At 36.3% G+C, this 24,898-nt stretch overlaps 1 protein-coding gene across 10 annotated transcripts in view; it reads left to right on the top strand.

Annotated features, from left to right (window-relative positions):
- Window positions 1–316: 316 nt before the first annotated feature.
- The window catches only part of ulk4 (unc-51 like kinase 4), an 88,803-nt gene continuing 64,221 nt past the window's right edge, over window positions 317–24,898 (top strand). For 3 of the 10 annotated variants that reach the window (XR_535782.3, XR_535783.3, XM_008432071.3), the window contains exons 1-20: window positions 322–388; window positions 923–977; window positions 1,530–1,672; window positions 1,843–1,942; window positions 2,081–2,220; window positions 2,304–2,454; window positions 2,776–2,877; window positions 4,136–4,219; window positions 4,792–4,867; window positions 5,176–5,271; window positions 5,437–5,753; window positions 6,042–6,111; window positions 6,358–6,415; window positions 6,792–6,884; window positions 7,085–7,145; window positions 7,234–7,448; window positions 8,902–8,948; window positions 9,462–9,540; window positions 16,136–16,243; window positions 19,809–19,892. Coding sequence is in view for 7 of the 10 variants with exons in the window: in XM_008432071.3 (XP_008430293.1) it covers window positions 1,535–1,672; window positions 1,843–1,942; window positions 2,081–2,220; window positions 2,304–2,454; window positions 2,776–2,877; window positions 4,136–4,219; window positions 4,792–4,867; window positions 5,176–5,271; window positions 5,437–5,753; window positions 6,042–6,111; window positions 6,358–6,415; window positions 6,792–6,884; window positions 7,085–7,145; window positions 7,234–7,448; window positions 8,902–8,948; window positions 9,462–9,540; window positions 16,136–16,243; window positions 19,809–19,892 (2,019 nt within the window). In the remaining 3 variants the exon portion in view is untranslated. Of the gene's footprint in view, window positions 389–903; window positions 990–1,529; window positions 1,673–1,842; window positions 1,943–2,080; window positions 2,221–2,303; window positions 2,455–2,775; window positions 2,878–4,135; window positions 4,220–4,791; window positions 4,868–5,175; window positions 5,272–5,436; window positions 5,754–6,041; window positions 6,112–6,357; window positions 6,416–6,791; window positions 6,885–7,084; window positions 7,146–7,233; window positions 7,449–8,901; window positions 8,949–9,461; window positions 9,541–16,135; window positions 16,244–19,808; window positions 19,893–24,898 lie in introns of those variants that run through there. The other 7 variants (XR_535784.3, XM_008432074.3, XM_081616742.1 and 4 more) reach the window with 6 other exon arrangements.

Raw genomic sequence — 24,898 nt, 5'->3', positions numbered from 1 at the left:
AATTTAAATTACCTGGACTTTTGAGTAAACACTTTCATTCTGTGTGTTGTTTATTACCTTATTATGTTAAAGAGCCAATGTATTTAGTTTCCGATTTTGGCCTGTGAGTCTTATCTCTGTCTACCATTTACAAAGGTCACAGCAAATCCTCAGCACTTTGAAAATCACTATTGATTTATTTCATTCTATGTAGTAAAATAAGTCATACTTCAATTAGATAGGTAACGTTTTAGGTTTTACAGAGGCCAAACGCAGTGGCTGCTTTTATTTTGTTGGATAAAATATGCCTACAGGAAGCTGCTCCACCTAGTGCCATTGTGTAGCCTACTGGTCGGTACGTTTGACTTCTGGAGCGAATCAGGAAGAAGTCTGGTGCCCCCTAGTGGAGGTTGGTAACTACCTTGAGCAAACTTGCTATAACTACAAGCACACGGGTGTTTAGTTTCCCTACTAAAGCATAACTTCCTCGTGTGTCTTCATGCGTGTATGAATATACTCAAGCACTGATTGCTCCCATAACTTGGTTGTTAGCCAAAATAACCGCCGCTGTTGTACGATACATGTCGCCAAAAACAAACAGAAAAACAAACAAGCAAACAACAACAACAAAAAAAAAAACATTAATGGATTCGGTTTGTGGAAAAAAACAAACAAAAACATTTTCTATTATTTTATTCTTCCCCATGCTTCGTCTGTTGTCTGCAGTCTGGTATCCTAGCAACTCAGGAATATTCCAGTTACGCAGGGGGTGTGGGACAAAACCATTAAGGTGCTTTTAATAAAAAGGAGGTTTATCCTAAATCTCATGCCAAACAAAAATTCCAGTCCAAGTAAATAGGCTTCTGTATACACGTTTCATAACCATAACAAGCAAAGTGAATCCTAATATTCAGATAAATAATTACAAACCTCCCTCTTCCAGCCGGAAATACGTGGTCCATCAGGCTTCCGCTGACCAACAGCGGGTTGTTGGAGAGGTAAGTTTGAAGGTAGTTGAAAATAATAGACTGCTCCTCACTATAGTCTGAAATAATATAGTCACCATTAAATTAGCACAGGGTTAATGGTAATGTATTCGTTTTTTAGTGTTTATCAGGGTTTTTGTCGAGTTCGGTTACCTGCAAATTTGGTGTCATTGAAGCTCACCGTTGGTGTTTCACGGAAACAGTTAACGCCTGACAAGAAAACGTCACACAATATTCACCACATACACGTTAGTTGTGTAGTTTTAGTGAACACACACCTCGGTTGCTTGAAAATATTTAAGCATGAAAATCATGCTTAAATAATCATGCTCCACTGTGGAGAAAATCCACAATGGATTCAAACTTTTGCATCCTATTGTTTTTATATTTGTTAGTCGAATAATAATATCAGTTGATACAAATTTAGCATTAAAATCTGAAAATTGATTGAATTTTATGCTAATAGTGAGTGTTTGTAAACTTTTGATCACTGACCTCATGTAAATTGCTTTCTGCTAAACCATCAGCTTTTAAGAATAGCACAGTATACTTTCTTTTTTCCAGAGGAAATGGAGAACTTCATCCTTTATGAGGAGCTTGGCAAAGACGGCAGCTTTGTCGTCTACAAAGGGAGACGAAAGAGCAATCTCTGCTATGTTGCCATCATCTGCACAGACAAAACCAAGAGACCCGAGATCACAAACCATGTATTTTAACTAGTCATGCTTCATTTGTAATTTTTTTTCTAATGCTAAATGTATGGTCAGTTTAAATGACACGAAGTACTGCATTAGTCAATTATGAATCCCTAAAAGAATATCAATGCACAAAATGTTTTAAGGTTTTGTTGGTGCAAGTTGTATTTCTCTCCTTTAAGGTACGACTGAGCCAGGATCTGCATCATCCAAATGTTGTACGCTTCTATGAATGGTTTGAGACAAGTAAGCACCTCTGGGTGATAGTGGAGCTTTGTACAGGTGTGTAATTTCTCATTTATTCCCAAATAAATATTGGATTTGCTGAATATTGGAGATGAGATTAAACAAAAGTATTTTCCTTTCTGTTATACTTACTTTTGCTTTTTAAACGTTAATGTCTACGCTCTTGGCCTCTAGGCGGTTCTCTGGAGTCTGTAGTCGCTCATGATGGAAATCTGTCAGAAGATATTGTGAGGAGATTTGGTTGGGACTTGGTCAAAGGATTAAGATACATCCATGAATTGGGAATCATCCTGTCAGATTTCACCCCTGCAAAGGTTAGCGTCTGCGATTATTTCGATTATAACATGATACGTATTTAAATCGATAATAAATGTTTTTTTTTTTCTTTTCTCTTTAGGTTCTTCTAGATGGTAGCGGCATTTTGAAGTTTAGTAACTTCTGTCTGGCCAAGGCCGAAAGAGAAACCCTGGTGGATATTTTTACAACACTTTCTGCATCTGAGGAACCAGAGGAAGGAGACAACAAGAACATGAGAGCAAGAGTACAAGGTCAGAGTTTAACATTGATGTATGACTAATGAAGGACATGTGCTAATATAGACCTTTTATGATTTTTTTTAGATCAAGTTGGACTGTACAAACTATTCTGGAACAAAATAATTTGATTCCTAGAAAACAACAGTATTTACAATACTGTGCGTCATTCTCGAATCACCTCTGTTTTATGTTTTGCTACTGAATACATAGGTGTTGTTGATAATGATAACGCCATTTGAGGACATTTCATACTTTGTATTTTGCATACAGCAAACAACACGATATCAGTTCTTTTTCTAACTGTATCTGCATGATTCTGTTACATATTTCTAGGTTCTTCAACCTACAGCGCTCCAGAGGTGGTGCAGGGATCAGAAACCAATAGGAGCTCTGATCTCTGGGCTCTCGGCTGTATACTCTACTATATGTACACTGGTACCCACTCACACGTGTTTACAAAGTAACACATTCACATATTGAAAAGTAACAATTAATTAATATGATCTATGTCTGATACATTTTCTCTTCTGGTGATTTGCTTTGTCTTTTTATTATATTACAACTTGAAACTGAACTGAATTTCTGATTCTAATATTTGCTTTGCTGCCAATATTATTTTACAACCCCATTTCCAAAAGAAATGGGAACATTTTCACATTTTATAAACTTCTATTTTGTTCACAATGGAATGCCGTAAATGTATAACATTTTGAAATTAAGAACAGAACAGCTGCGGTGATTCAGAAACTAACAGCTGAAGAGATCCTAAAATAGTAAGGGCAGGGGAGACTTAAAAGCTGTTACAGTAAGTGGTACAAATTACAAACAGGTGGATGAGAATGTTGGCAACAAATTAGGTTGGTTGGGAGCAGGTTAGCATGAGGTTTGTGTGTAAAATTAGCATCTTAGGCTAAATTCATCACAAGTGAAGATGGGGAGAGGTTCACCAGTCTATGAAAATATCTGAATGATATTCCCAGAAGTCAATTTGGGACAAACGTGAGCGTCTTAAACTGGCACTGCTTAAAAAAAGCACCCAGTCCTTATTCTGTTACAAACATCACTGCTTGGACTCGGACCCTTCGACAAATTGTCATCTGTAAAAACATTTCCCCATGCCATCCACCAGTGTGGGGTAAAGCTTAATCAATCAAAGAAGCCATAAGCAATCTGTCAAAAACGCTGCCATTTTTAATGGACTGAGGCAAAGTGGGAACTTTACATGTCTGAAAGGTTTAATTCACGTTTTAGAACAAAATTCCCCCATTTAATTCATAGTGTCAGTTTCTGAGTGCTGAACTGGCCTGCCTGAAGTCCAGACCACTTAACAATAAAAACATCTGAGACAGAAGATCCAGGGACTGTTGAACAGCTACAACAACTGGTCTCCTTGGTTTCTAGATGTCTGTGGACTATTGTTTAATGAAGACTTGCTCCACTGTGACTAACATGCCCTTGTTCTGCCTTTTGGAGATATGCTGCTACCATCAGTTTCAGAAGTGGTTTCTATTTTCTAAAAATCTTGCAATTTCTTAAATTAAATACTTATGTTTACTGAAACATGTTACTTTGAAATAATATTTGGTTTTATGGGATTTGTAAACCTTTGCACTTGCATTTTTTATGCATTTTACATACACTTTACATAATCCTTTTTGGATTTGGGGTTTTTTACTGACTACTTGTTTTCCAGGTAAACCTCCTTTCTGGTCTGATAACCACACTGAACTGACAGAGATGATTTTGCATCAGGAACCGCCACCTCTAAGACAGAAAGGTAATATGCTGTGTATCAAACACAAGCTAGCACATGAACCTACAGTTAAGTTAAGCTGCAAAATTAAGGCTATGTTTATTATGCCCCTTGGCATTATATAGAAATGTTTTATTCAACCAAGAAATGTATTTCTGATATGAATTCGGGCAGATGTAAAACTATTTAAAGTGACTATCAATTTTCGATATAAATAAAATAAAAATCTGTTTTCATTTACATTTAAACAGATATAAAGGCAGGTCATAAAGTATTCTCAATATTGAGGTGGTACATTTTTTAATTTCTATCACACCAGTCATATCCTTAAAGTTGTTTTGATGTTGTTGTTGATTTGTCTTTGGTGGGGAACTCTTTCTGATTGGAAGGCCTCCATGCTGTCACCATAAGCTTTAGCTCCCTCCAATAGATTTGAATCTTAATTATTATTATGAAAATTATTATTACTTTTAGTCAGAAAACGCATGTTAGTAAAATTAAAAATATTACTTTAAACCTAAATCTGCCAGGGGTAAGACTAATTTTGGGCCTAACTGTATATAAAGTATTACATTAACTTATTTAATCTTTTCCAGTGTTTCTCCCAAATCCTCCCAGTCAGGATTTCCAGAGCCTCCTGAAAGGTTTATTAAATAAAAACCCAACCAAGAGGTCAGACCCATTGATTTCCCATTGAAGTTATGGTTTTGAAATATGAACTATATGTATCTATATAATTTTAGTAATCACATATTTTTGCACACAACAGACAAGCGCTCATTTCTCAAAATTATTTAAACTTTTATCTAAACGTAGATCTTTTTTGTCACAAAACCAACGTTTTTTGTCCTTGAGAAAATCATGGCTGTAATTTTGTATTTAAATGTCCAATTGTTCAGTGGATTCTGACTGTGGCTACTTCCGTTGAAGTAATTTTGGTTTGCCAGTGTTGAGTTGTGTGAACTAGTTTCCTTCATCAGGATCAGCTGGTTGGAGCTGGTGGATCATCCTTTCTGGACTCAAGTAAAAATGGAAAAAGATGATGCAAAATATGAGGAAGCTGAAGATGTCAATGGGTACGAAAAACAATTCTGTTATCATGGGATGTGTCGATATATTTTATCCCCTGCAACATTTCCTTTTTTTTTTTTTTTTTGCAACATTTTTGTAAAAATGGTGATGCTGTCATTTGTTTGAGAGGCTTTGGTTAAATTATTTGACACATTTTTATTCTTTTACAGACACAAAAGGACACACAGCCCTTTTCCTGCAGAACACTCATTCAGTCAACCCAGCAGCCACTCAGCAATAAACCAGACAGGTTCTAATGTCTCAAAGAAATCAACATCTTCTCATGCGACAAATGTAGCCGACAGGCCGTGTGACACGGAAGCTGAAAGCCGACAATCTGTCACACATGTGTCTGGTGGAAGGTTAAATTACAAAAACTCAAATAAGGAAGTGAGATGTGGAAAAACAATGGCGGACCAAGTTGAGACGAGAGATCTGTCTCAACCAAAGCAGGGAGATCGACAGCCCACTAAACCATATATGTCAGGTAACAGATTGTGTTCGGTTGTAACGGTTTAATGGCGTGGCAGTTCCTTACTTGGACACGAGAAGCTTTGTTCTCTACAAATACAATGTACAAATTTAGCATGACATCATTTGCCTTTTACACTAAGCAGTTTCAGTCATTTCTAAATAAAGATGGTATTTCTGGAAAAAAAAAAATCTAAAATTAGGTTATATGCAATTCTTTCTTTAACTCAACTTTTTTATTGACTAATTTGTTTTGTCAAAAAAAAAACTGATGATAAAAATACAAATTTTCCCCTTTTTCCAGGTAACGTTCTAGAGCTGAAACCAAAGAACGGGGTGGATCAAGACAACACTGATACAATCTTTCTACTTAGGTATTTTTGTTTAAAGCATGTATAGAAATATTGTTTCAAAAGTATTCTACAGTTAAACTTCATCAAAACTATTTGGGGACATTAATCTGGACGGAATTGGATTAATTAATTTCTAAAAGCATAACTGTAGTCCGTGTGTTACCTCAGTGGAGTTTCAATATCTATGAACAGTTCAGTTATAAATAAAAAGTTTAATTCTTATTTGTCCATTGTTGCTCATTGTTTATTATTTGTGGTTTTTCACAGCAACTCAAGAACCCAATGCAGTATCGCAGACCCATCAAACCACAACTCTGAGCTTGAGGTAAACGTTACTTTGCATACAGCATGATGGATTCACTGTTAACTTTACGAGGGCATCATTGTAATACGTTTAGGTATGCAGATGTAGTGGAGACGATTTGACAAAGTGCAAATTAGGCATCAGAATGGGGGAGAAAAAGAATTTAAGTGAATCTTGATTCACTTAAACTAATTCAGTTCAATAGAGTACCCTTGGGATGGAACAGGAGACTCCCTCCATGGATGTTCAGGACATTTGTCACAATATGAACCAAAATGTCAGAATGTTTCTTGCTGATTCTGTACAATAAAGAGTCAAGCAAGTTGTGTAGGTGTTGAGGGGTCAACACAGTAAAGAGGCAGTCATCTGATTTTCTCCCCACTGTTTTCTATTTTAGATTGTCACCGATACTGACATTGCAAGCTGTGTGAAGCGGCTTCTACACACCGAGTTTGACCTGAGTGTCACCCGAATCATCGACAATCCAAAGGTATGGAGATGGAGATGGCTGTATACAATCTAAATCCTTTAGGATCAAGTATAATTATAATTAGCCTTTCAGATGTTTCTTCCTAATGTGAATGTGAATATTGAAGACACAGTCGTAAGAAAAGGGTGAACAAAGCAACAAAAAGTAAGATGGTCGCAGACTGAAGTTTATGGGTTTTTTTCTGATAATGACTTCAACAGATACTTAAGATTACTCCTGTACGATTTGATCCCAAAAACCTCTGTGTACCAGCATATTCAGGTATGTTGTCTTAATCTGCATCAATAAAGTTGAATGTATAACACAAGATTATCTCAAAGTTAAATCTTTTCTCTCTTGTCTTGTGTAGTGGAGAAGCTGCTTTCTCTGAGTGATGATGAGTGGTCTGGTTTTCTGCTACAACTTCATTCATGCTTTGAAGAAAAGAAGCCGTCCACGCCACTCCCCTCCTCTTCTGCTCTTCCTCAGTCTACAGCTGTTCGATCTAGACTCAACCTGCTGTGCTACCTCTGCTGTATAGCTGGCCACACAGTTATTGCTGATAGGCTGATTAACTCAACACTGGTAGGAAAACATTTACTTCAGCTCCCTTCTTGGAATGTAGTTTGACTGGGTTTATTGGCCATAACTGTGTAGTTTGAAATAGTATTTTGTGTCTCAACATACAGTAGCATGACAGCGTTAGGACCCTCCTTGCTGTCACCAGTGCTATATATTTTCTATTCTATATTTTAGAAAACCATCAGGAGAATTTCAGAACTTCTATTCTAAAAGGGGAAAGTCTTCAAACACAGATGGATATATTTCGCACATTGAATTCTGTAAATTTAGCTAATTATGGCTCACAGATAATAGAAACAAGAATTCAGTGTATCAGAAAACTAGAGTGCTATAAAAAATATATATATATTTTCACTTCTTGACTTTCTTCAGTGACTTTTCTTCTTGCACCAAAGGCCGGATTTACAGAGTACACAAATAGCACTTCTGTGTTAAACTTTATCCACATGAGCTTTTCCAGCCTGTTAGTTACTTCTCCACAGCTTTATCTTTGACCTGTCTGCTGTGTTCTTTGGGCCTCATGGTGCTGTTTGTTCATTAATGTGCTCCAACCTCTGAGACCTTCACAGAAACTCTGCAGTAATTCTGAGATTAAATTGCACAGAGGTGAACTCTATTAGCCGATTTTTATGACTTCCAAATGAAGTTGGCTACTCTGGATTTTATGGATAAGAATAAAGAGACCTGAATACAAAAACAAGCCACAATTTACATTTTTATTGTCAGAAATTTAAAATACTATATAGCATTTCTCTTGACGGTTCACAACATGTGCTACTTTAATTTACCTTTTCACATGAAATCATTATAAAATAAGTTTAAAAGTAGATCCTGACTTGATGTTAAAGATATTCTCAACTGAAAAATGTTTATTTTGTGTTTGAGTTAGAATATGGAATACCTAGAACCATGTTTTGTATATTTACTGAGATAAGAACTTTACCAAAATCCAGTAAAAGTGCCATGCATGCAGCCGGCTCATCCTGGTCTGCAGAATGAGCTTTCATTGGCCTCAATGATCACACATGATGTATTTTTAGATGTATTTTTAATGCTAAATCCTATAAAATTTGTGGGGTCAAAGAAAAGAAATTTGAAAAAAGCAAATATAATATAATCAAAATGTTTTGAAAAAGCATTGTAATTGTTTTCCTGAAATTATGCAGCATTAGTTAAGACACAGCAACACATTCTGTATATTTGCATAATACACACCTGGTACTGATAGGGATTGATCTTTTTATTTTTTGCTGTTGATATGTTGTGGTAAATGTATAGAAACAATTGAGTTTTGAAAAGAATTAGGAGTTTTGAAGAAGTAACAATCCATCTAAATCCCATGTTTTTACATAATTTAATTGTTGTCTCTTAATTTAGTTTCCTAAATCTGTTTGTTTTCTTTTTCCTTATCACTTCTGTAATCTCCTTATGTTTCTTTTTTTTTTTTTTTTGGCAGCTTTCTGTATTGACCCAGCAGTTACGGCAAGCTCCAAACTGGGATTTGTAAGTACATCCTATATGTGTTTTTTTTTTTCCAGGAAGAGAAAACATGAAGCTTGCAATGAAGTAATACAAAAATGCTATAGTTTCACATATATTTTACAGTAAATTCTGAATTTCCTGTGCAACGAAAAGGCTCAGAATTAAAGCATAAGACAAGCCTGAGCGCCAGATAGGCACGGTTAATGAAAGTATGATTTGTGTTTTCCACTTGTCTATCTTTTTCTTGCACCATCTCTTCAGTTACAGCTTTACTTTAGGTGTTTTCGTTGGCTAGCCAGATTTATTATTAATTCAGAAATAATTAAGCTAACTTCTTTCAAGGGTTATTTAAGTGAATTAAATAAACCATTGTTCTGGTTTTGATTGCAAGCTCCAGATGTTCTGTTACTTTTAGGAAAGCCCATTTAAGAAGTTTACCAACTTAAATTGTGTTACCATGTACTCTGTTCTGATATGCAAACACAATATCTAAAATTAATTAATCACATTTTTATTTTGAACTATATCTTACAGACGAAGCAAGATCCTCAGAACGATGGGTCTTCTAGCTCTGTACTGTAGTCGTCTTGAAGAGGACTGCCACGTTTCTGAGGTCTGAACATACAAACATGTAACATGTTATTTTCATAAATGTTCTCAATACTCAGCTGTCTTTTGGGAATAAAAACAGCTGAGTGCAGCACTTAAACAATATAAATTATATATATATATATATGTATATATATATAAATCCTTTTTACTGTAGCATTATTTCAGGCTTAATCTAACCTCATTCTTTAACAAGTTTACTTAGATATTAATTATTGTTATCAAAAGAAACTTCTTAGTAATAGTCACAGACAAGTCGGTTACTACAAAGTGACCAGGTAAACATTTTCATGTTTGGGTAATATGAATTTATTACATTCTCACATGCTCAAAGATCTAACAGTGACATCAAAGACGCCAGGAAAATCACAAATGTAATACCAGTTTAGACCATTATGTGGCAGTAAATGCCAGAAGGAATTGTGTTCATGCTCTTCATGTAACATTTAAAATATCTAAAATTGTAGTAAAATTCCCCTTCCCCTTTCTTTGGGCTAACAAAAATCAAAACTTTTAACACAGTTGAGAGAAAATTGACCCTGGATGAACATGTGAACAGCAACACTTGCTCATTCCATGCTCACTTTTTAGATCCAGCTTGGACCAGCTGGGGGCATTACAGCTCTTTGAGACAACTTCCTTCCACATGCAGAAAAAAAAAAAAACAAACTCCTCGACTTTCCATCTCCCTGTTTGTCTCTCATGCATATTTAAACATAAATAGAAGACACAACTGGATTTTAAGTTAATGAAAAACCTTAATATTCTGTACTGTTGCTTGCACCAGGGTTATATCTCCTACAAATGCATTTTGTTTTGCTTAGTTGAGATTGTGCCAATTTGAAACTGCTTGCTTCTAATGGAAAATTGCATTAAAAAAAGATATGTTTTTAGAAGCAAAATACAAGTGTATGTTCTGATAATGCGTTTGGTGTAATTTTCATTAAAAGCAAGTAAAATATGATGACTTTTTCTATTTTTCTGTTTTAGTTCTTATGACTTTAGAAGTTCTCAAATTACTTGATAAGATATTTTACACAGTGAACACACTCTTGCTAAGATAATATTTATGAAATGTACGGCACAAACAGTTTTATCCATATGATAAGACACGTGTTTTATTGTGCATATCTCTAATCCTGGAGAGTTACTGTCCTTCAACTTTTAGATGCAGCCCTTCTTCAACCCACCTGAATCAAATGAATGACTCTTTCCCAAGATGATGAGGGAATTTGGAGCAGGGATGCATCTAAAAGTTGCAGGTTATCAGCTCTCAAGGGCTGGTCTTGGGCACTCCTGGTGTAAATTGATCACATGCTTTCAAACCCTCTGATCTGTTGGGGGAATGGATGCAAGATCTCAGCTGGCTTTTCTGTATCCCTCTGGAACGCTTTGAGGGCGTTATAGATTGGGTGCACTATACCGCCGGTGAATACTACTGCGCTATGACGCTGCAGCACCTTGGACGTTTTTACAGTCTCAAGTAATATTTAAATCTGTCTGAAAGAAGTACACAACTTGATGGCTCAAAACAAAGGTTTCACAAAGAAACCTTGCATTGATTTTTAGATAATCAACGTTGTTATCCTCATCTGCAAAGTGATTTTAATGTTGCGGCTAATGTATGCTGGAGCACCCTGTGATATGTAATGTGTTTCTTCTTTGGCTTTGAGCAACACTTATTGTTGTAAGCATCAGAAATGCAGATGAATTGCAGTTGAGAGACCACAACCTTATTACTGGTGAATGCTTTTGTGGTTAAATCAACAAGTTTCAAAAGTGGACTGAAACCACATCTGAGCATAATTACCATCATAAACAAAACGATATTCACATCAGTTTTATTAATTCACAGGGGCAATTTAGTCAGTTTATGTGGATTCTCTAAAAACAAAAGGTTCATACAGAGCTATCTAAGTAGAAAACTGATTTTGTGTGACCATTAGGCCTAATGATCTTTATAATTATAAACCAATTTTCCCTCCTCTGTTGTTTGTTTCCATATATAATTTATGTCTGCGTGATTCCTGATGTCCTCATTATAGCATTCATACTGCTGCTGCTTATTTGTCTTTGGTATTTAGAAAAGGGTCAGCCTTGGCATATATGTATGTTCAATGCCCTTGGTGTTAAGGACAAATGGTGGAATGTTTTTGTTTTTTTGCCTCCGTTACCCACTTTACCTTTCTGCAGCTACTGTGGATATAACTGAGCGTTGTGCCTGCCTATCTTCCTCTGTCTGTTCGTGACTATGGCCGTGCCTGACCATCTATGGGCTCAGCAGGGGTCCTGTGTGTGTGTCTTTTATGTGTGTGCACAGGCTGTTTTGAACACTGCCTGTGTGAGCTCTCAGCAGGGGTTTTGCGTATGTAGTTCTGTCTGTCCTTATTGGTGTGTGTTTGTGCCTGCAGATACTGTATTGTTGTGTTTCCTTATATTGCAGGGAACAGATGACCAATCAAACGGAACACACACTTGCATTTTTCTCTTTGAGTGTGTGTCGTCTCAGCAGGGGTTCTCCTGCTGCAATCCTGCTGATTGGTGTGTTGGGGCTGGGCTTAGTTACCATAGTAACTTCAATATACTTTATTCAACCCCTCCATTTCCACCTACACACACGCGCACACACACACGCACACACACACACACACACACACACACACACACACACAAATATATACTTTAAACACATACAAACAAAGTACACCTGTCTTTTTTTCACTGTCCCCTTTCTGTCTTGTTCTTTTTCTGCTGACAGTGTTTATTTTTTTATTTAAAATGATAAAATTGCTTTAGAAAAAAATACTGACAACTTTTCAGCTGTTAATGTGATGCAGTGTCTTTGAAACCTCACTAAATATCACTCAAAAATGTCTCCCTTTTTTTTAAGCCCACCTGCAGATTAAGAAGCACATCCTTTACTGTGCAGGGTGTTTTACACGATAAGGAGACTAAATGCTCTGAAAAATCTCCCAGCAATCCTTGAGGACACAGATTCAGAGGGTACTTGCTGCACAAAAACACAAAAAGTAGCAGTATTTGTAACACCCCATCAAGAAAAGCGCAACGGTTTAAACACATTTTTAAAAATTCAATTACAGTAGCACTAATGGGTTTGGTATTTCATAATGTAGAGCATTTGTTTTCCACTTTGCATCAGATATTACCCCATATAGTCGTGCATAAAATATAAAAGTAGGTCTCATGTTACCAGGAGAGCTCTTGACGAGACATTCTCAGAATCTGGGCTAATCTATGTATATCATCTTTTTGATGGATACAGTGCTTTATGTAGATTTTAACCAGGCATTGCTTGTTTTTCCATTGGACATGCCATTATGTTTTATCTGCCAAAAAACCTTTTAAAATAATGCTCCGTTGTGCAAGCATCATTATTAGGTTATCAGAGTACAAAAAATGGAATGAAAATGTTGTAAATTAGGCACATTGGTGGAGAGCTGGACACTTGAAGATGAGGTTGACTGCACTGCAGCTTTGTTAACCAGTCTCTTGGTTCACCTCAATAACTTATTGTCCCTGGAAGTGATGCTGCAGTTTTCTATTTAAAAGATAAATAATTTACTAGTGCGAACCTCTTATTCTGTGGTGGAAAATCTTTCTCAAATATATAAAATAACTACTTATAAAAGTTGTCCAGACAGAAAAATAGGTTATATTGAGAAATCTGCTTACAAAATGGGCAAAGAGTGAAAAGGGCCTCAACCTTAATCAAGATAAGCGAAGAGATCTGGCAAATTCAAACATATAGAGAAGGAAAGATGAATGTTAAGAAGTTGAGAGGAGGGCAGTTTGACAAAGGGGTCAGGCAGGTCTTGCATCAGATCACAGAATTACCCATTAATGTTAACGTCAAGAAGCAGCCAGCTGTCTCACCATATACTTAAATATCAGGTTGTAAAGACAAGGCGCTAGTAATTGTTTTGAGTGATCCAGTCACAAGTCGTTGTGCTAAAAACTGATTTATGTTTCTTAACACACTCTTGGTACGTTGGCTCACATTCAGAGGTCGTCCGGAACACCTGTGCCCACAATATTTTTACAGTCTGAATACAGATTTGTCTCAAGCCTTGCTCAATCTGTTACATTTCCTCTTGTTTTTTTTTCTTGCGTTGGACTTGTCTTTGGCCCTTCTCACCTCTTTAATGAGCATTTTCTTAAAATTTCGGAGCTTGAAGACTGCGTTTTTGCCCGTTTCTTTAAAGGCCCACTATTATGCTTCCTCAGTCAAGCTAGGATAGGTCTCTTGGCTATACAAAACATGTTCATTACAATTAATACACAAAGTCATTCTGAGGTATTGAGATTTCACCTGATCAGTTCTGCCTGTTTTGAACTCATGCAAATAAGCTGCTGCTGGCCAAGACCTCCAAACTCAGTGTTTACATCGGCACCTCAGACACGTAAAAACGTCTACAAACAAATGCACAGCGGTACAACTACACATCTTTGACCCCGAAGCAGACCCAGAAGCAGCTGACATCAGCATAATAACTCTGCGCTAAAACCGTTTTTCGCAAATTCAACCTTTTTCTTTTAAATATATTTGCAAGGTTAGAGGAGAAGCACCTCTCTCAATATGTAAAAAAATAAATAAAAAAAATAATCAATGTCGGTAGTGTCCAAGTAACCAACATGTTTTCACAAACTCTTCATCTTCTCAATGGTAGACTATCGCTTTCAGTTTACTACAGTTCTGACCATAAATGAACAGATATTATGGGGAGCATAACATGAGACACAGCAGAAGCTATTGGTCAGCATTAGCTTGTGCTAAACGACAAATCATGTTCATACCGAACATCAACACAAAACATACATTATTATGTAATTGCATCAACTTCATCTACAGATTTGTGACAAACAGTAGGGACACAACCTGCCTTCAGTTGAAGTATTTTGGCTGTTGGTAGTTTTTAAAGTATTCCTTTCTAAACGAATTTGCATAAACTACAAATTTCTTTGGGAATTTCACAGGGACATTGCAAGCAAAAATAAAATGAAGCCACTTAGCTCTGTTCTCCTTGACTGGGAGGAAATGCATGGACACACAATCTTTATTGTAGTCGACAACAAAATCATTTTCGTTTTCCAGCAGCCATTGCAGTGATAATCCAGCAGGACAAATTTAGCGTTGTCTTGTAATGCAGTGGGTAGATCTCCACTTCGGTTGCCAGGTGAGGGGCTTGGGTTGGGGTTGCTTGGTAACAAAATTGTGACGTAACAATTTAGAGGTTTTTGAAACGGATTGTTTTGCAGACACCAGGAGAACATTTACATATTCCCAAAAACAGCTGAGTGTTTTGGGTTTTTTTTCACTTGGATTGTTTCTAGAAGTAGGAGTTGCCCAAACGAAAGTACAGGAACATGCAAAAAGTGAATTTTGAATATTGTGATTTATAGAACATCTGAGACTTTTAAACAAAACGAGTAGCAAAGATCTAAGCATAAATAGTTAATATGTCTTGTTGGGAGGTTTCAAATATATATACAGACTCCTTGTAATGGCATCACCAAGGTTACTTGATAATACCAAGTTGGAACATTGTTTACCACTATGTGTGTGTTTGTACTGTTATTGTGAGGAACGTTTCCTACTGATGCTTACGTCTTATAAAATTCTGCACCTTTTCTAACGACTGTGATTTATCTTACTGTATTTATTGACCTATTGTGATTACGCTGCATGCAAACATTTGTTTCTTGTTGCTGTCTTAGTTCAATCACTGTTTCTAGTCCTTCGTATATATCCAGACTTCCTTCATTCTTGTTTTCAAAAGCATAAAAAGCCACTTCATGATACTTAAATTATAAATGTGGTTGTCAGTTTGCATAGATTGGTTTGAGCTTTTCGCTGTATCATAACCTTGAGTATAATACAAACATTTTAAATAATTAATGCCATGATCTGATTGCTATTTATTACTGCTAGTACTGCTACCTGCTGCTGCTAAAGTAGTGGCATATTACAGTCGTCTTTAATATTTATTTATTTATGTTTTGATCTGTAGTACTAAATTAGTATTGATGTTCCAGAGTCTATTGTATATAATATTACACCTTTCCTTCATTCTAGTCCGTTCAATGTTACACAAGTATAACAAGCTGATACTATCTTAGCTTAATTAGTCAGCCTGTATGCTTGACAGGGTGTCTAATTAGCCTGTCAAACTAATTAGCCAGCTTGACAGGCTAATTAGCCCATCGAGCTGGCTGAAAATGCCATCTGTAGTCAATGGCCTTTTTTCAGCCAGCTGACTGGCAGCACTCAACAGGTGGGGGAGGGGCATCACTGTGTTTTTCTCTGTGGAGGCATCTCTAGTCACTCCAGTGCTGTTTTCCCCAGAACATCAGTAAGTTAACTTTAAACCATTGGAGCTAAATAATTAAAATTTTGGAAATTTGGTTTATTTCCGTATAAGTGTCCGCACAAAAAGGCACCTTAAAAAAAAATAAATAAATAAATACATCTGATAGACCCACCGATAGACACTAGTGGAGGAAAGTCTAGATTTTTTTGGTATTTTGTATTGGAGTGAATTTCTGTTTATATCTAAACCACATCTCACTCTGTTTTTCAGGCTGTGTCAACTCTAACAGACCTGTTGCGGGATAATCTCAGGAACAATAAACTGAAACAGTTCCTGCTGCCACCACTAGGGGAGTTTCTCTACATGATGTCTTCTGAGGTATAGCTTGCATGTCACCTCTTCCAATGACTCGCATGTTACTGCTGGTGAAATAGAAATATTCATTTTAGGAGGTTGGATTTGACAAATCAAATGCATCTGTTTGACAAATGCAACCATTACAATTTTAGTGGAATTTTTCTTTTCCATTAAATAATATTTTTTCCATTTTATTTAATGGAAAAATAACCATTAAATAACAAGTTTTAGCGCCCTGAATGGGACTTGTTGACCGACATGTCTACATGCAAGGCTGCAGACGTGAAAGAATACTGGGTCAGTTGTCCCATATCCTAGAGGAGGGGCACAACTGGGCCCTATCGGCATTAAATTATGACTAAGAATATTGTTTACTGGAGGAGCAAAGCTTTTTTGAATAGTTTAAAATGAATAAATTGCAAAGAAAAAAATATATATATACACAATTAAATAAATAGGGAAATCATTATTTATTTGAACATTTTCATATTAGTAATTATTTTAAGGCCAGGTACTGCAGTTCATTATGATTTTTGTTTCTTTCCACTTTGACATTGTGCACAACCTTGTACTGATATCACAACAAATCTCCAAATGTCAGCTTACAGTGGTTCAAAAAGTGAAAGTTCTAGGGATATAAGCACTTTTCTTTTGCAAGACACTGTAAAAGACAAAAAAAGTATTTTTGAAAAAGGTTTTTGAGATGAAAATGAAATGGATGACTTTGAGTTAATACGTTTAAATGAATCATTCACAGCATTCCTTGCATATAAGATAGATCAAAATGCATTATCATTACCTCAGAGAAAAAGACCAATCTAGAGTAAAATGGATTTAACTGTGAACTTTATCATCAGGTAATGGAGTTTAATTTTGTATGCTGACTAAACTCAATTGAAAAGGAATTGACCCCTTGTCCTGAAACTTACAAGAAAGAGTGAAGAAGGCCTCCTTTATTAGGAAAGGTGATGCCAATTTATTTCTGCTTAACCTCAATCTCACCAGGCAAGTCAATTAAGCAACATTTCTATTTACATGACTGACTGATAACCTTCAAAAATCAATCAGCCTACTTGGTTACTATGAATACTCTTCCAAAGCTGAGAAAAGAAATTGTAGAGGCTCCATCTGGATCACTTTTAACATCTTCTTTAATAGTTTTTATTTATTATTATTATTATTATTATTATTATTATTATTATTATTATTATTATTATTATTATTATTATTATTATTATTATTATTTCCTTTCAGTGTGTTGCTCTCATCAACTGTTTATCACCTTAAAATGTTTCTAATTTAGGGTCAGTCCCAAAATAAACAAAAAAAAATCGAAGTACCCTTAATAATCCTTTCCAGCACAGAAATGGAGATTTAAATGTTGCTCACGTTTCAGGGTGATGGAGTACTTGGTTTGAATCTTCAACAGCTTTTAGTGTAATGAAATAAATTAGACTTCAGCTTAGTGAAAGAAGAACCTTTTCAGTTTATCAAAGATAGTTTTGTACCATGAGATGGATTACTATGACAAAAATATTTTCCCCCTTACATATTTTGTTCTATTTTTGCTTTTTTTGTGTCACAAAGAAGGGTTACAGATTGTCAAATAAATCTTTAGCATTATAAAATGAAAATCTGAGTTTGTACAAATGCAGTTTTCAAATAATTATTACATTCATCATGGGAAACAACTATCCAAGCTGTCTTGACCCTCGGGGGAAAGTAGTTGGTCCCCCTGATAAATGAAATTAACTGTATTTACCGGTAATCTACTTTTTTTTTCTTTTTTTTTACTCAATTTCATTAACAAAACCCTAAAGACTGTGTATTAGTTATCAGATACAATGCACATGATTTAATAATATATAATTAATAAAAAAATGTAAAAGGTAGAAACACAAAGTCACTGCTAGCTGTCTGGAAATGATTAAAAAGTGATGTCTAAGACTTTGGTACATCATCAAACCAAAATGAGAACCATAATCCCCAACTGGGGAAAACATGCAGCAGTGGCGAGCCTTTCCTGGAGAGACTGGTCAACCAAAATTTCTCCAGGAACACATAAACGGTTCAACCAGGAGGTCATAAAACAACCCTGAACGACATCTAAAGCTCTGCAGATCTCAGTTGCCTCAGTTGGGGTCAGAGGTTAAGATTTAACAATAAGAAGCCACAGGCCACAGGTGAATTTATGTTACATATGTTGCCTGGAAAACCAATGTTTAACCTATGCAGAATGTTCCTTTTACTATTAGCCAAATAAAGTTGTGTGTTTTTCAGTTCTGCAGTTGTCAATGACAACAATTACCCAGCGCCCACAGGTTTGTCTTTTTCCTCAAGGTTAGATATAGCCTAAAGCGAAGCACAGCAGCAAGGGAACAGAGCACCATTTCAAATAAGTTAGAGACTATATGATAAATGATTAGAAATATGTGGGCTATGAGACAGTGCTTCTATAAAAGTGATAAAAAAAAGATCTATTTTCAGAAAGACCTACATATACTTCTCATGTACATATTTGCAATGAAAACCAAGTGTAATCTAATATTAAACAACTATAATAACCTGTAAATTACTTCTAAATGGGTAGTTGTAAGAGTTTGGGCTTGTAAAATGATGCCTACAAATGCCATAGAAAAGCTTGTTATTTGAGGAAAAAAATTGCAGGAGTATTCAATTATTGAATAATTGAATTCAATAATTGAAGTTTGGTAAAGTGGGAATGAGTATAAAAAGTGCTCACATTTATTTCACAAAAACCCAATTGGGTTAGGGCTGCTTTATCAATAAGATGAAGCAACTTGTTGATTGCTTTATATTTTGAGTTGTTGAAAGAAAGAAATCTACAGACAAACGGAAATTTGAAAAAGAGGGTCATTTAATATTTTTTTGTTAAATAAGTGTGTTAAATCAGTCCTCTGGTATGCAAACTAGTGTTGGTTTAGGGGCAAAGCTCAACATTGATAGCCACTCCTGTTCAGGAGGTCTAAGTATTATTGTTTTTTTTTAATAGAGCAGCTCTAGGTTAGTCAAGATGACATAAAATGATTTCACCATTAACAAATTTGAAGCCAATTTTAGTATTGTCTTGTTTCGTTTGTGAAAGATCCAGTTAACAAAACCAAAATATGTAAGTATCTTGAACAAAAATGTCCAGAATGTTACAAAAACCGCAACAAAAATCTGGAAAAGTATAAAATTTTAAAATGTAAAATTTAGTATGGGACCCTACATCTCTATATCCCCAGCAAATAATTTACACAATTATTTAAAAAGAGTTCAAGCAAACATTTTGAGTAACCAACATTTGACTAGCCATCCGAATAAGCCGTAGCTATGAAGCATGTTGCTCACAGGAATTATAAACCGTGTAATCAAGATGTCTTGACTCCTCGTGCTCCCTTTACCCTCCCTGCCTTGGACTTTTCTTGCCCTTTTCCTCTCTCCTCTCTGCTTGTATCTCCTTCACTTCATCTATGTGCCTCTCTATCATTTCCACTCTGCTCCTTCGCTGCCCCCCCCACCCCGAACTGTACACCCTCCCCTCTCACCCGTCCTCCCTGTCTTTTCTATGACTCTCTATCAGGAGGAGAAGAGAGGCTCCCCAGAGGGACTGTGGTTCGTTCCTGCTGCCGCCTACACTGGCTTAATGAGGAGCCTGCGGGAAGGGGTGAGTGTCTCTGTGTATGTCTGCGTGTGCCTGTTTGTGTCTGTGCCTGTGTAGCTGTGACTAAGTCTCACTCTGCGTGAGCCTGTGCGTGTTTGTGTGTGGCAGGGGATCCCTGTGAACAGTAATGATGAGGCAGCTGTGGGGGCCTAAAGCGTTGTTTGCCAGCTGCAAGTCAAGGGCATGCAGAGCAGTCACACACATTCATGCATGCATGCACACTCTTACCTGCATCAAACACAACCCTTTACTGCTCTGCAGCCTGACCTCAGCAGCAATTAGGACCCTCCAGACACACACCTACAGTAGATGGAGCAACAGCACAAATGGAGAAGCCGATATCTGTTTGCTTTCTGCCTTTTTTCAATTTCATCCCATTTTTTGTTTTATTTACTTCTGCTTTATTGTTTGCTTTAGTTTGTCCCAGCTTGGTAAAATAGCATGACATTATTTGGTTTTACCGTAAAAAATAAAAAATAAAAATATTGCACATTTCTCCATCGACTAATAAAAATTGCTAAATACTTTAACAAATAGGTGGATTGTGTGCTGTGGTGGGGCAGGGGTTAATCACAACCCACAAATGGAGGTCTTAGTCCTCACCGCAGCTGTCGCAGGTTCGATTCCCGGCCTTGGTGACCTTTGCTGCATGTCTTCCCCCTTCTCTCATTACCCACTTTCCTGTCAATTAACTATCAAATAAAGGCCACTAGAGCCAAAAAAAACTTTAAACAAATAGGTGGATTGAGTGAGAGACTGTTATATTAAACCATGAACCTGTTATTCAGTTTCACCTTTAAATGTTTCAGGTCAGTGAACAAAAAGTCAGGCAATGATGACCGAAGTTAAGAATGAAGTTTTCTAAGAAGAATTTTATTCATTTGGGAAAATAAACCGACAAACCTGATCCATTGACAAAACATTGTTACCCCCCCACCCCCGCCCCTTGCTAAATTATGAACCAAACTTATTCCTCACATCTTTTTTTGTTGTTTAACTTCTCCATTTACACCTTGGCCTGATTAACCCCTGCCAAACTTGTCAGAAATGGCTTAATTAGAACTTGTTTAACAGCATGAAGTAGAAAAGTTATGTTCACACAGGAGGTCTTAAAGCTCAAATCAGATTTCTTTCTGAAATCTGAATATTTTTCTGTGGTCGCTCATGATACTAGTTACATAAAACTGCAGTCAGACTTCTACGTGAACAGTTCATACAGTTCATGACCCCAAAGTACACAGAAGAAGAACGATGCTGTCACATCTGTTTACAAAAGTAATAATGGCTTCATTTTAAAGTTGTTTAGCAGTGGGAGAAAAAAGACAGCACTGCTTGCTTCAGCTATTGTTTACGTTTAGATTTAATGTGTCTTGCAACTTCCAGTGCTGAATCATGACGTATATGCCATGCCAATGATGTAAATGTTGGTTAAAATGTGATCTGGCCATTCAGACTGCAGACGCTTTGAAAACTATCGGATTTGTATCTGATTTAATACTTCACATGGAAGTGGACAAATGGGATTTTTTTGGGAGGGTGAAAAAGTTTGACATGGCAACTTTGTGAACGTAGCCTAAAGCATCTCAAAAAGGGCATCAGAGCCCCAAAAGGTAATTGACGTCTACCTGTCCAGAACAGTGACAGTCATTTAAGGATTCAAGGATTTTTTTTTAATTGTCATACCGCTTTTGCTTGTTTGTGATACGGAATTTGGACTCAGATTAAAAATAAAATAAATAAATTATTAAACAATTTATAGGATTTTGGAACGCCAATGAACTATAGACAATTAAAATGGACAAAATTAAGTAAATAAGTATAATATTAAAGCATTAATTAAAAGTACTATGAAATAAATGTTTTATTAAGTATTTAAATGATTTATTTGTATTTATGTATTTAATAATTGTGTGGTTCCTGCAGTGTCACCATGAAATAACTTTGTAATGTAAACGAGAAAGGTTATCAGTAATGGATGACCTGTTCACTAGGTCCTGTTAGATTGTATGCATTGGCTGACCAATACCATTGTTGGTGAATGTACACAAGCCAAAGTACTTACAAGTGTGGATTATTGATATTCATTTGTTCTGCTGATGACTTCTAGTTATAGTTACTGGACTTACTTCAAAGGGTTAGTTGGTATTAATGTTAAAGAAAATCTTATTGTCTAAATTTACAACATAATATTTAAACGTATCCCAGATCCGAACGTACCATTGTTAAGAGCAAAGAAAAGGAAAGGAGTATAATACGTTGGACTTTGAAGCAGATACAGGAGCAGAAAACCACACTAAGTCCCATTCCTGCCATTATAAAGCACAAAACTGGTGCTAAGATTCACACAGACTCATCTCAATGGGAAAATAGCAGATTAGAAAATTACCTGGTGTGATGGGCCTTTGATTTCAAATGCTACATTCAGATGGGCCACAATTCTTGCTTAAACAAAATGCAATTTGGACCAAAATCTCTTGAATGCATGTAAATAGTTCATTTATAAAGCATCTTTCCTATGCAAAGGCCTGGATCAGCATTCCTTGTATTAGGAGAGCAGACTCCTGCTGGCAGTGTAATGGTGTGGAGTGATTTTCAAGAGCATTGTTTAACTCCACACCCTACCTGAGTTTTGTTGCTGATCATGTTTACCCCATTAAGATTACAGTGTTCACATATTCTAATGTCTGTGGTCACAAGGCTTGAATCATCTCGAGTCTATTGAACCTGGCAATTAGTTCATTGGACTCCGTCTTCCACAGTTACAAGGTCTTGATCCAACAGAGAACCTTTGGGACATGTTGGAAAAGAAGAAAGTAATGTGCATGTGTAGCTGCCAATTTGGACCAAAATCTCTTGAGGAATGTTTTTATCACCTTGTTGATTCAATTGGCATTGCTAATTTAGGACAGTCCTTAGGGTAAAAGCTGTTCTAACCTAATGCTAGCAGAGTGTCTAATAAATGGGCCAGTGAGTGTACATTGTGCATAAAAATGATGTGTTGTAAGCGGTCAGCTTTTACTTATTTTATAAACATTAGGATTTTATGTTGGAGGCTAGATAAGCAGAGGAGTGCTAGCAGCAAGGAGAGCGTTTGGGGAGAGAGACAGTTAACTTATTTATCATTATTGAACAGTAAGATACGCTGATGGCCACATGTAGCCACAGGGACCCCTCATCGCCAGACTCAACCTTCCTCGATCTGTTTTCATCATTTAGCCGCAATCTACCTCTGTTTATGCTGTTTCTGTCTCCGCATCTCTAAATGAAATCTTTCATTTATATTAGAAAACTTTGAATGATTCTTGGACAAGAGGCAAAGTTTTCTGTGTCACCAGTAATTACAATAACAAGTTGCATTACTGTTTATTTTTAAGATGTGTCTCTAGTTTTGAACAAGTTTCAAACCCGGGTTTAATTTGAAGTTTCAGAGAAACCTTCACCTTCTTTCATTTACTTATTATTATTTTTGGGTAACCCAAGACTATTGTGCATAGAGATGACTATTTCTGTTTTATTATCTGCAAATGTTCTGTTTTTATTTGCCAAAGTCAGTCCCGGCATATTTGTTCCATCACAGAACATTTTGTATAAAGAACATGGTTTTTGGACCGTCTAAAAACATAACGCATACAGACATGCAGATTCCCATGTCTTTGACTTCAAGAAACATTTTTAAAAAGAAGTGGAACTTTGAAATCAGCTTGTATTATGAAGGAAAACTTGCAGGAGTAGTATGGATTTTCTAAGTCACAAGGAGTCCATTATGGAGATTGACAGGTGAACTGTGAGGCACCCCAATCAGATGGTAGCACTAAACCAGAGGTAAACACAATAGATCGATATTCGTCTTTGTGTTGCACTTAGCCTCATAAGAATGTCCTGGTTTTGAAATTGCTGGTCAGCAGTCAGATTTTATATGTTGTGTTTGGCAGGATCTTCTTTTTTTTCTGTTTTCCTCCAGTATTCGTTTTCCCCCAAGCGAACTAGCTTGAACCTGTGGTTCACACTCACGCAGAGAGCTTTTAGGGTTACTAGGTATGACTGAGATTGATGGATAAGTGTTCCGGGTTATACTCTGTCTCAAGCCCACTGTCAGTGGGAGCTGCTTCCTGTGTCCTGTAAGTCTCTGAAACTGATAGTTAGAGGATGATGGGTATTGAATGTACTAAATCTCTGTTGATCTGACTGACATAAAGAGGTGAACTTCCAAGCTGTCAAAACAAATCTACTGAATATCAGAACAACCGAAGAGAAATAGAGGAGGAAAACTGCAGGTTTTTTTTTTTTTTGACCCACTGTTTATTTTGTGCATGGTCAAACATTTGTCACAAGTAATAGCAGCATATTATGTTACTAATGCATTACAGTTAAACAAAGACCTATTTCCTCTTCTCAAACTCTATGGGTAAATGCCAATATTGCCTTGCTTTATCTAATGAAGCATACATTTCTTTGGCACATTTAACCTTATTACTGATTGATTAAAACTCTGGGAATGATTTAACGGATTCACAATATTTCCGATTTCTGATGAAGGTGACTGAAACAGTGTACATTGTTCTGGACTTGAACCAATGTTTTTCCTGGAAAAATCAATGCCATCAAAGTTGGAGATTCATCTCATTAATTTTTAGGATTTTATTGAAAGCTTGTCAGCAGTGTAACGGCGACTATCGTTAGTTGCTTATGGTTTATAATGATGTTACTGTATTGTTGCACTGGTACCTATCCTGGATAGGTACCAGGTACCTATCCACCGACTTACCAAATTGTTTGGGCAAAATTCTTCCAGAACAGAGAAGACAAGCTGTTTTTTCACTTTTTACACTGACTTCTATTAGGCATTTCAATGGGTTTAGGCTGAATTTCACTGCTGATTTTAACTTCTGTTATATTTCAATTACATTCTAAAAGTTAAAATTGAACTATTAAAATTAATCGTTATTTACACAGTGGCTATTGTGACTGATTGCTGTAGAGTTTGTTAAATGAAAAAAAAAGTTCTTAAT

Source organism: Poecilia reticulata, chromosome 16 (assembly GCF_904066995.2).
Source record: "Poecilia reticulata chromosome 16, P_reticulata-male-v2, whole genome shotgun sequence".
In the NCBI taxonomy this organism is placed as follows: Eukaryota; Metazoa; Chordata; class Actinopteri; order Cyprinodontiformes; family Poeciliidae; genus Poecilia; species Poecilia reticulata.
The sequence above is the reverse complement of the archived record's forward strand: the minus strand, read 5'-3'. Positions and strand labels throughout refer to the sequence as shown.